This window comes from Hetaerina americana, unplaced genomic scaffold (assembly GCF_022747635.1).
Source record: "Hetaerina americana unplaced genomic scaffold, ioHetAmer1.1.p SCAF_10, whole genome shotgun sequence".
NCBI lineage: Eukaryota > Metazoa > Arthropoda > Insecta > Odonata > Calopterygidae > Hetaerina > Hetaerina americana.
Window position 1 is genome coordinate 74,673,229 of NW_027286070.1, and position 12,414 is coordinate 74,685,642.

General features: G+C 37.3%; 1 protein-coding gene across 4 annotated transcripts in view; it reads left to right on the forward strand.

The window, feature by feature from the left end:
• The window catches only part of anchor (integral membrane protein GPR155 homolog anchor), a 40,735-nt gene that overhangs the window by 25,176 nt on the left and 3,145 nt on the right, over positions 1 to 12,414 (forward strand). For all 4 annotated transcript variants that reach the window (XM_071598902.1, XM_071598903.1, XM_071598900.1 and 1 more), the window contains exons 15-17: positions 3,247 to 3,568; positions 4,484 to 4,644; positions 7,775 to 7,915. In XM_071598902.1, the coding sequence (XP_071455003.1) occupies positions 3,247 to 3,568; positions 4,484 to 4,644; positions 7,775 to 7,915 (624 nt within the window). The remainder of the gene's footprint in view (positions 1 to 3,246; positions 3,569 to 4,483; positions 4,645 to 7,774; positions 7,916 to 12,414) is intronic.

The following is a 12,414-nucleotide window of genomic DNA, read 5'->3' on the forward strand; positions in this document are numbered from 1 at the left end:
AACAAAATTTCTGAATTGGAAATTCTGCTAGAAGACTATCAACCTGACTTTCTGTGTTTATGTGAACATTGGCTGTTAAACCAGGAAGTGCTGGCCTTTAAAATCTCAGGTTACAGAGTTTTTGATGTGTTCTGCCGATCCAACTATAAAAATGGTGGTGCCATGCTGCTTTCAAAGGAAACATTTGAGTATCCGGTAAATGTAATTCCCTACAAATATTTGGTAGATGAGTGCAATTTTGAATGCTCTGTGATGACTTTAATTATTATCAAATTTTCTGTGACCCTTTGTTCTTTATACAGGTCACCCATGGGAAACTTCCCTTTGCTTTTAGATAAATTAGTCAGTCTTTTAGAAGTTATTATTGCTAGGAATCCCAATGGTATGATAATTATTACTGGTGATCTTAACATTGACATGTTGCCTAAAATAACTGATAAAACTGAATTTTTGAATATTCTTCAATCTTATAACTTGCGTGTACATAATAAGGAACCCACTCGCATAACTACACATTCTTCTACCTCACTTTGATGTTTTCATTTCTAATTTTGATGGGGATGAAGTAACTACTAGGACAATCCCCTCACATCTTTCTGACCATTACTTTTCTAATGAATGCTAACATTCCTTTAGAGGTTTATCCCACTCAATCTTTCAATAGCTCTAACATTCATCATTTTATGAATCTCTTGTGGCTTGAGGAGTGGTACAATGTGTATAACACTGCCTTTTTTGATGAAAGCTTTGATAATTTTTATACTAAATTTCTGCACTACTTTAACGTGTCATTTCCTGTTCAGTACAAGAAAATAACCTAGTCTCCTAAGTGTAAACCTTGAATAAGTAATGAAATACATTTCATGGCTCAACATCTTAAACAGCTGGCCATTTTTTAGTAAAACTAATTGGGAACTTAAGACTGAATATGCAAAAAGGAAAAAGCATTACCGTCAAATGCTACAGTCAGCTAAACATTGTTATAATGACCACAGGATCATTAACTCTGATAATAAATCTAGAGAAAGATGGAAAATTATTAATACCTCCAGAAACAAACCCAGGAAGCAGTCTCAAATCCAGATTAATGATTCATCAGGAGTTATTATATCAGACTTTTCCAAACTTGCCTGTAACTTTGCTGATCACTTTCAACCTTCTATTGCTGAGCAGAGCAACTCTCCTAATTTAGAAGCCATTGCTGCTACCCACTCAAATTCCCTATTTCTCTATCCCCTCACAAAATCTGAACTAAAAAATATAGTGAAGAATCTAGGTACAAAATGAAGCTCTGGTTTTGATGGAATTTCCAGTTACATTATTAAGCAATCTATCGACTTCATCATGCAGCCTCTTCATTTTCTCTTGAATGAATCTTTCCGATTAGGAGTGTCTCCATCTTCTCTGAAGGTGTCAAAAGTCATCCCACTTTATAAAAACAAGGGTGATAGACATGACATTAACTCCTACCATCCAATTTCTCTGCTGAACTGATTCAGCAAAATATTTGAGAAGGCTTTCTATGTTAGGTTACTTTCTTACCTAGAGGTTTCCAATTTCCTTTCACCGTCTCAACATGGTTTTAGGGAGCATAAATCTACATCTTCTGCCAACTATGAGTTAATAACCCAGACTTTAAATGCTCTAGATAAAAAAATGGAAGTTGCTGTAATGTATTTCGATTTCTCGAAAGCTTTCGATTGTGTTGACCACCAATTACTTCTCAAGAAACTTCAAAGGATGGGTATTCATGGCATACCTAATGCTTGGATTAAATCCTACCTATTTAATAGAATACAACATGTGGTTGTTTCTAAAAATGGTACATCTTTTGTATCCCTAAGTAAGGTCCTTAATCGAGGTGTTCCTCAAGGCTCTGTTCTTGGGCCTGTCTTGTTTATTTATTATATAAATGACCTTGTTGATATTTTTCAACATATAAAACGGTGCTACCCCCTTGTTATATGCTGATGACACCAACATTATTCTTGTATCGCCTACTTTTGATGAATTGATAGTTAAGTGTAAAAAGGTTAGTCACACCTTACTCTCTTGGTGTCGTAATAATTTCCTAGATTTGAATATAGAAAAGTCTCTCCCAATATATTTTGCAAATAAAAATAAAGCAAGCAAAGTACTTGCTATTGAAGTCGATGGGAAGGTGATCCCACAGGTACAAATTACCAAATTTTTGGGTTTCCACATAAATTCTCAAATCTCTTCGGATGAACACATAAGTACTTTAACCAGTAAGTTAAGCTCGGCCTGCCTTTTAATAAGGTCCATTAGATCCACCGTTTCAGTGGCTGTTCTCTGTGAATTATACTATGGTGAATTTTATTCTCAAATAGCCTATAGTATCCTTTACTGGTGGGTTCATCATCTAAGGCCTTGCCAATTTTCAGGGTCCAAAAAAGAGCCATTCGGCTGATGAGTTTTGCAAAACACAATGCCCCTTGCCGTCCCCTGTTTAAAAAATTGGATGTATTGCCACTGCCATGTATTTATATTTTTCATGGATTAGTACATACAAAAAGAAATCTACCTGAGTATGTGAAAAATTGTGATATCCACAAATATTCTACGAGGCAGAATGAACATCTGCACGTTTTATATGCGCATACAAAAAATGCAGGTGCTGGCCCAAATTTTATGGGCCTTCAACTTTATAATAAACTCCCAGAGAAATGAGATAAAGGCCCTTAAAAGTGTGGCTGCATTTAAAGTCAATCTACTGAGGTTCTTAAAATTAAAAATGGTTTATTCAATTGCTGAATTTCTTGATAATGCGTGATATGTGTCTTGTATCCACAAATGTATTTTGTCACTTTCCCCTGATGTGTCTTGTATCAAGTGTAACATTTGTAGCTACTTGATCGCTGGACAAATAAAATGTATTATTATTATTGTTACCACCATACAGTTCCAATGTGGCACTGCGATTCCCAATCAATGCCTTCCAGGAAGCTCTAACTGGCAGAGCATTGGTGTGTCGGTGGACTAGGGCGTTATATTGAAGATTTTCAGTAACTTGTACTTTGATCTGCAGTACATTTTTTCCCCCACATTTATTCCAATAAGTTTTAGGACAGACCCCTTAACACAAATTTGGTAGTCTATGAGCCCCAGTATTTTTTGGTCACTTTAAATGAGTGGACTTAACTTTGATATGCCGATACATTTAGCAAGTAACAGTTTAGGCTCTGGAAATAATTATGAATAAATTTTTATAACTGCTCCGTAAAGGGATGATCAACCAAGTGCGAGAGGAGGCTCCGATCGACAGGATTTATGCTCTTCTCATTTTGGATGTCCGCATGATCGAAGGGAGCAGTGCAGACAGATGGTGGCCAGGCACCACAGGCTATCTACATGTGCTGAAGAGGATGAAGAAGAACTCATTGACGATGATGACATTCTTGATGATGTTAGCGAGGTTGTGGAAGATTGCAGAAATTTCCCTGAACCTGTGTCTTCCGTAAACATTGTTAGCAGTGATGAAAATGATACAGCTCAAACGCTTCGTCATGTGGTTTTGCTGATTCTCCTGTCATGCTCCATGTTTGTGGTAGGTGTGAAATTATTTTCATCTCAACACTTTAAATACTCTGTGGAAAGTCATCAGTTTGACAATGGAAATATTTCATTGATATTATTTATGCTGATAAGGATTAGCTGTATAATCTATAACTATAAAATTGGGAAGACTACGGAAATTGATGCTGATACCATTTAGGCAACTCCCAACTTGAAAAAAAATAGCCAAAGGGGTATTTAAAAAATTCATTTGTTATGAAATAGAAATTTCAATTAATTGAACAATAACTGAATTTTATATGTAAAAGGGTGATGTGTATGCCATAAGGAGAAGTAGAATCATTTTTGAATATCCATGTTAAAAAATACAAGTAGTTTTGTGCATTGAAAGGTGGCATGTTGAAAATTTGAAAAATTAGAATTTTAATCAATTTCAAATATGAAGGTGACTTTCTTGTGTAAATGAATGTTGCGGATTATTATGTCACTCAGTATTTATCTCAAATTACAGTGAAACAAATAATTCTCTAAAAATGCCGTGGCAATAATCAGTTGTCATTATTTTGAAGCAGATAAATATGACTTCATGAGAGTAAACACAAACATGGAGTTTGAGCATAGGCAATAACCCCAGTGACCCTACGTCATAATGCCACTTCACTCCTTCATGCTATGAGGGACTACTGCTTAAACATCATATTATTTAAGGAGTAGATACCTTCTTCAGGGGGAAATGAAAAAGATGTGCAACCTAATAAAATACTGTTTGCAGTGTAATTATCTGATATAGATGGAGTGGTGTTTCATATTCTTAGCTGGGAAAATTGAGTCTATCAGTAGTTTCAAAATGATATAATTGAATTTGTCATTTGTATCTCGTAAGTTGGCATTGAGTCGCAATTTCTGCACAATAATTGCATTTTTTGAGGTGTTGGTTTTTTTCAAGGGTCTCTCGGTGAGCATATGGACATTAGTGATGGAGAAAACATCTGGGATATACGTTGAACTGTCATTTCTTGATGCAAGTCTAAACTTTGGCCAAAGTATATTCGTCTTTGCTGCCTTTGGGCTTGACAGTCATATTGTGGTCACACCATTCCTGAAAAGGTAATGTACCAATAATATTTTCTATGTAGTTTCATCACAAACATGTAAATTTTTGCTGCTGGAATAAATTTTCATTCAGTTGACATTGGGTCTTATATGGAGTCGGAATGATTTTTGGGGTTTATGACCCCTGGCCAAATATTAGTCTTCTATGAAATTTCACTAGGGCACTAGATTGCAATGAAATTTCCTAGAAGTTGAAATGCATGACACTCAAACCTACCTGCATTTTTCTATATTAAGTGAAGGTGGTAGAAAATACTTGAGACAGTGTCAGTTACTCAGTTGTCAGCATCAAGCATGGTGTAATTGTGGCCTTAAATATTCCAAATTTCCACTGAAAATATTTTAAAGCTATTTTATATTGATTGACGTGGTGCACTATTATTCAATGAATAGAGGCTATCATTGGTAAGACGTTGCGATCAGTAGGATGAACTTACATTCAAATACTTGCCAATAGTTCGGTCCACATGGCGTGTGAGTGAGGCCTCCTACCTTACATGTGAGAATCATATTTGGTGGTCAGTAATTTTGTTCAATACAAATAGTCACTCTGTTCCTATTTGCATTGAAATAATGTTGATGTTGGACTCTACATGGCAAGCGTATACGTATAACTAGTGATGCTATGGCTTCTCTTTACTCCCAAGTTTTCCTTGAAATTGTGTGAATGGGCTGAAATATTTGGATCAATAGGTGAACACTTGAACAATATCATCATTAAATACTGAAAGAAAGTGAGTTATAATTTAAGTTAATGGTGGACATTATTTTGAATATTGAAAAATTAAAAAACCCAGCTCAAATCATGCTACGCTACTGGAAGAAGACTTGATTCATATTTAAGATTTCAAGAACCTAGAGCTAAAGCAGAAGTTAGATATAACGCCAAAGAGCTTCAATAAGTTAGCAATACAACCAAAAACCTTCACCAACCCCTTAAACAAACTACCAAGGGGTCAGGTATGATCCTTTCCAAAATGAACCTTGTATAATTCTTTCTCTCTAGTTAATATTTAATCTGAAACATTATAAGTATGCATTAATGGCAGCTGAGTCCTGAATCACATTATTCAGGAGATGTCTAAGTCTTCATTAAGTACAAATTGAACCTATCAAATGCATTTCATGTCACTTCAACCCCAGGCATTATTTGCCACAAAGTTTGGTGAAGTGACAGCATTGTAATCCATAGACAATTGGTCAGTCTTGCAAATACTGACAGGCAAGGCTAGTAACAAATGGAATTAATAAAGGTAGAATTGAAATTCATATAACATATCATATAACTGTGTGCGTTCAAAGGCACTGGCACAAGGAAGCTCTATTAAGCGTTTTGCATCCAGGGTAGATGGGTTGATTGATGTTTTGTTCCTGGCCTAAGGGAGAGATGTGTACCAGACTTGCTGGAGCATTATCAAAAATAATTTTTGTTCACGCTACCATTTTCATTTTATCAGCTTTTACAGTTGCCCTTCTTGCCTTTTCTGTTTCGGGTCTTGAATCCTTTTTTATCCAAGCCCTACAGGATATGCGCTCTCTGGGTCTCAGATCAAACTGGAAACATTTCTCCCAGTGTTTATTCTTGCTAGGATTGTAAGGGTGATTCTCTTCTTCATCAGACTAATTTGAAGGTATCGCAATGGGATCATCAACATCTTGGTTGTCCCCCGACAAGCCTTGAAGAATCCAAGTTTTTTTTTTGAGGAGTTAAGCTATGCTGAAGAGCCACGGAAAATGCAACTAAGTTTTTGAAAGAGGTTTATAGAGCATCCTACCATCCCAAAAACTCATGGTGTGGGAAGGCATCTGATTCATATTGAATACAATGTCTCCAGCTGATAATTAGCCATGGCTGGGGTAAGTGGGTGCCATTACTCAGAGGTGTGGAAAGTCAGCATTTTTCCTAGCGCAAAGAATATTGTTTAGTTCTTGCCTTTGAAAGACCATTTTTTGCATGAATAATCTGAACGGTTGCTTAGGATACCCATTGAAAACATCTGATAATCATTGCATCTCTCGATACGAATTATTTTATTTAATGAAAAGTGTCCTTGATACAAAATATATTGACAATTACTGATGGAGAAAGCATCTCAATACTTAAATATCTATTACATTCATTTGGATGGCATCCAACTCAAGTTGACTCAGGGGAAGCCAGCGTTCTGAAATTCAACCGGTATTATGGGAAGAGTCAACCCCAGCTGTACTCTTGTTAATGGGTAAAGAATGGGTGAGGGAAATTAGAGAAGATATGTGCAGTAAATCAATTAAAAAATAACTGAAATTAAAAATAAAATAAACATAATAAAAATACTAAAAATAAAGAAATAGATAATGCAAATGGTTAGAACCAAAATATGTCTGGCTCAGGTTTACGAGCATTGACCAGGGTTGATCAGGGTTTATGCATTGACCCTGGCCCTTGTCAAACACTCAGCCGTCTGGGGCTAATGAGAGAGTTATCTCTGTGCCAGCTGCCCGCTCGTCGCACGTGATGAAGTGAAATAAATGCAAATTAATCACGTACTCTCTAGCTTGGAAATACTAAATAGCATTGATCCTTGCCAGTTGCAGGCACTCACCCTCAACCAGGGCTTTCGAGAAATTTCCCTCTGGGCTTGGTGGCCCGTCAGTCACTCACTTGCTTGATATGTGAAGATGCCTTAACCCTTGTAAAACTCACTCACTCGCTCACAGGTGTACCGTGGAATCTCTTCCGGCGTTATTACTGTGACTCGCACTTTGTGGGAAGGTAAGGAAAGTGCCCAGAAGCTGACATAGTGTTGCAACTGCAAAGCAGTCCTCTTCAGAGAAGGAATCAATAGTATTTTTATTATTTTTATTTTACTTTTAATTTCAGTTTTTTTAATTGATTTGCTGCACATATATTCTCTAATTTCCATCACCCATTTTTTGCCCATTTGTAAGAGTACGGCTGGGGTTGACTCTTCCCATAATATTCACACGGCCATAGTTACTGTTCGCTTGATACAATTCAACCGGTGTTTGAGACTAGGTGTTTTGTGGTGCATAGTAGTTATCAAATAATGTTATGCATTGTGAAACAGAAGTGAGTGGACTAGTCTCATGGTGTCATTAATATCTCTGCTATGTCTTCCAGGTGGCATAAATGGTGGTATGGAGAGGAGGCACCGAGTCAAAAAAATTGGAATGAATTAAGCGAAGAGACCAAAGAAGTGTGCAAGCGGTTTTTCAGGCACCATCTTGCTAATTGTCGTCGTGATATTAAGAAGCAAAGAAGGTAAAAAATCTTTACTACATATTATAATCTGTGAATGATCAAAAACTATCTACAGTAGCGTACTTCTGGTTTAATGATACAATTGTTGAATTGAAACTATTTTTCCATGTCAGAATTAAGTTCATTCAAATTCACCTGTAACCACATTAGCAGCAGCAGTTGCAATGTATTTTCAATTCATTTGTTTTGCTATCCAATATTGCATTTTTGTTTGCATTGTTATATTCTTTTGCTTGCTCATTCTGTCGTCATTGTAAAGTCAGTGACACTAGATGAAGATTGGATATAGACTCGAGAGGCTGCATCGAAATCCCAAGGGTTGGGGCACCATAGAATTGAAATTGATGTGAGTTAAGAAATGGATGAGGAGAATATTATTCTGCGCAAAAGACTTACAACTCTTGAAAATTGCTTGGGTAGAGCAACTTTGCCCTGCAATATCCCTCTTATTCAGTCGGGGGCAGGTATAAATTCTATTCTCTTGAATTTTGTGGTGTCTTGGGTCAGCAGGCTCATATTTGAAGGAGGGACAAGGGTTTCTTACGAATTGGATGAAGTAGCAGATATTGACAGGTTCCGAGGACAGTATAGACTTGCTTGTGCTATTTCCTCTTGGAGAAGTTTGATAATTTTCTACTTTTCTCAATATTACCATTTCACATACTTCTTTCTCCTGGGTCATTGTCTCCCAATTGCCTCACCATTATCACCCCACACAATACACCAGTACCTTACATCACAGTTCATATGGGGGGATAATCACTACTTTGCAGTTGCATCAGACTCTTACAGGTAACGGATAGGATATTACTAGTAGAGATAAAAGCAGAACCGACAAACTTGGTTATTATTCAGGTATACGTGCCACCAAGCAACCATAAGGAAGAAGAGAACGATAGGATATACGATCAGTTAAGAGGACAGAATCGCGTGTGTTCCTGCTGGGAAACATTTGATAGCGATGGGGGATTGGAATGCCACGTTAGGCAAAGGAAGAGATGGTGATGAGGTGAGGGACTGCGGTTTAGGCACGAGGATTGACCGCGGGGAGAAAGCAGTTGAGTTCTGCAGGAGACAGGGATTATTCATCACCAACACTTGGTTTAGACACAACAAAAGACGCAGGTATGCATGGAAAATGCCAGGTGACTCGGAGAGGTATCAGCTAGATTATATCCTGGTTAGACACAGGTTTAGGAACAGTGTGATAAATTCACACTGCTTCCCGGGGGCGGATGCGGACCACAATTTAGTTGTTATGAAATGTAGCGTACGTTTCAAAAAGATAAGGCAGGGGCGGCGAGTTAGAAAATGGAATGTAGAAGCATTAAATGGATTGAAAAGAAAGAAGTACCAACAGGTGGTAGAGGAAATCATGGAGGATGGATAAAAGCTGACTACTATCAAAGTAAAATGGGAAAGATCAAGAAAGGGTTATCGAAAGCCGTAAAAGACACTATTGGAACTGTTAACGCGAAAAGGACTAGGAAACCATGGATCACCGATGAGATGATTACAAAGATGGATGAGAGGAGAAAATGGAAGAATGTAAATACAGAGTTAGGCAAAATAAAGTACAAAGAGTTAAACAATAAATTGAGGTGGGCAATAAATAAAGCAAAAGAAGCATGGTGAAAGATGCAATGGAAGGATATGGAAAGTTTGCTGAGGAAGTATGAAATTGGTATGCTATACAGCAAAGTTAAATCACTATCAGGCAGTGAGAAGGGAAGATCTATTCTAACAGTAAGAGATAAAGTGGGTAAGATAATAGTTGACACAGGAAAGATCCAAGAGAGATGAAAGGAATTTATAGAAGAACTGTATGGTAAAGAAATTAGACCAACTAAGTTAGACAAAGAAAAAGAACATGACGTAGGGTAAGATAATAGTTGACACAGGAAAGATCCAAGAGAGATGAAAGGAATTTATAGAAGAACTGTATAGTAAAGAAATTAGACCAACTAAGTTAGACAAAGAAAAGGAATATGACGTAGAGGAAGATAGCTTAGGTCCAGGCATGCTCGACAACGAGATAGAAAGGGCATTAATGAAATGGAACTAAATATGACCGTGGGGCTGGATAACTTTCCTTTGGAAATACTGAAATGTTTAGGAAAATGTGGGAGGAAGAGGCTATATGGGCTGATTCAGAGTATCTATGAAGGAGTCTGGCCAGAAGACTTTGTGAGATCAGTTTTAGTTCCTATTCCGAAAAAGGTAGAGGCTACATCATGTGAGGACTACAGGACAATAAGTTTGATATCCCATGCAGCTAAAATTGTTCTCAGGATCATGAACAAAAGGATAGGGAATAGGGCAAATGATTACTTAGGGGATGATCAGTTTGGGTTTAGGAAGGGGAGAGGTACGCGTGATGCCATTGCAGTAATGAGATTATTGATCGAGAGGAATATAGAATACAACCAGGAGGCATTTGCCTGTTTTGTAGATTTCGATAAAGTGTTTGATAGAGTGAAATGGGAAAAAACTAATGTTAATATTGAAGAAAACAGGAATAGATTGGAGGGAAAGGAGGCTAAAAAATGCTTAAAAAAATTATAAAAAAATTTGATGTAAACTATTTTCTATTCTTTTTAGAATGATTACCTGGCCCAAACTTACAAATCCTCCTTTGATTTGCAACGCATAATTAAAATATATTTGGACTGAGAACATTGTCCTTCTCAAAAAAGTAAAGTCATTACATGTCCATAAATTAACCTTTTGGAGGTAAAAGGTGAGGTGTTCCCCTCAAGCTTCCCAAAATGTAAAACACTGTTCACTAGTCTCGAAGTCAATATAAAAACACTACACATACTAGTATGTAGACCTATAATACCTTACTTCATCAATTTAAAATTGGAATAAAGTTTTTATAAACATGCACCAGGGATAGCATGAATATTCATCAAAATACAGCATAGGATATGAGGATAGTGCTTGTCTTTTCCTTCAGCCAGGCCCATCCTCACACAAGCATAGAGAATTTGAATGTCTAGGCAAATCTTTGAAAACCTTGTTGAAACGCAGCATAGCCTATGATACCATGACGTCTGTTCAATAGCTCAGTGTGAATTCTTTGTAGCTTACTGAAGAAATTGGGTCCCACTTCAATGATTCCATATCACCCCACTTACAGTAAAAAAAGTCACCTCTCAGGGCTACGTAATCAGGTGGCCCGTGATTGTTACAGGTGTACTTCTGGCTAGGGTTCATAAACTGTGATTAGACCTAAAGAATACAACTACAGCCTTCAGGCTGTGTTTGACTGGCATAAATGCGATGGATAGATTTAAGTACTTGAGTTTTTGGATGGTATGACATTGAGCATTACACAATGTAAATTTGTCACCTCATCTCTTCCTGAAATTGTCCAATGCACCTCTTTGAACTGTAGGTACTGCTCATGGCTTCCGATCAGCTGATTTCTTTCAACAAATATAAAAACATTTTTTCATCAGGGCATTGTTCAAAAGAAGGTCATGATTCCCTGAAGATGATATTTGGTTGCAAACTTTATATAAGTTTATGAAGTAGGAGTTTTGCATATTGTCATGTTCACTTGGGGGCCCTCCAGCAGCAAGAAGTCAGCCGTGAGGTAGCGACTTTGGCAGGATTTGGATGTGGAGCTTCATGAATGAGGACCCTCCTAATGACAGACATGACAGAGAAAATCACTGCAAACTGCAGCTACCGTAGGAAGGTCATGCCATTCAGCGATACAGGGTGAGCACCGCAAACACTAGCATAAATATGTTGGAAATCCATGCATTAGTCACTGCTCTGGATGCTCAGCGGCTCTTGCTCTTCGGGTGAAAGGTTGGAATCTAGCCTTGGCCATGGACGCAGTTGACTTAGAAAGCCTAGGGTTCAGGCTGTGGTGTGAAAAGGCCGTGCCATCAGAGCACCTGGAAGCTCTTACCCATGCTGACTTATTGGTTGAGCATTGGCTTCTTAAAAAAATGGGAAAAAAGAGCATAGCTACTCTTAAGTTATTAAATGTTCCTGGGGAAAAATGGGCCGTTTCTTTTATTAACATCTGTCAGAACTTGTTTGAATAAAAGTCCAAGTCCATTGCCCACTATTGTGGTGGAATTTTCACTGATTTTAATGCATTTATTTATTTATTTATTTGCCTGAGGATCTGGGTACATTCATGTTCCAAGATATACGGCACGTCAAAGATCTTAACATAAAATACAACACATTGTTACATATTCAGAAACTCATCAATAGTGTAGAATAAGTGTAGCATGAAAAAGTCCCTCACTTTGAATTTAAAGGTGGACATTTTTTCCATGCTCTTGATAACCAGAGGAAGGTTATTATACAATAAGAGTCCCATGTTGTGGGGGGAAAAGTAAGACTTGCAAGTTCTGATGAAGTTCACATGTAGATGACTGCAGGTCCTGGTGTAATGATTGTGAATGCTATTGTTAGTGGTATATAATTAGACATGGCATTTAGCATAAACAATAGCACTTAGCATATACACA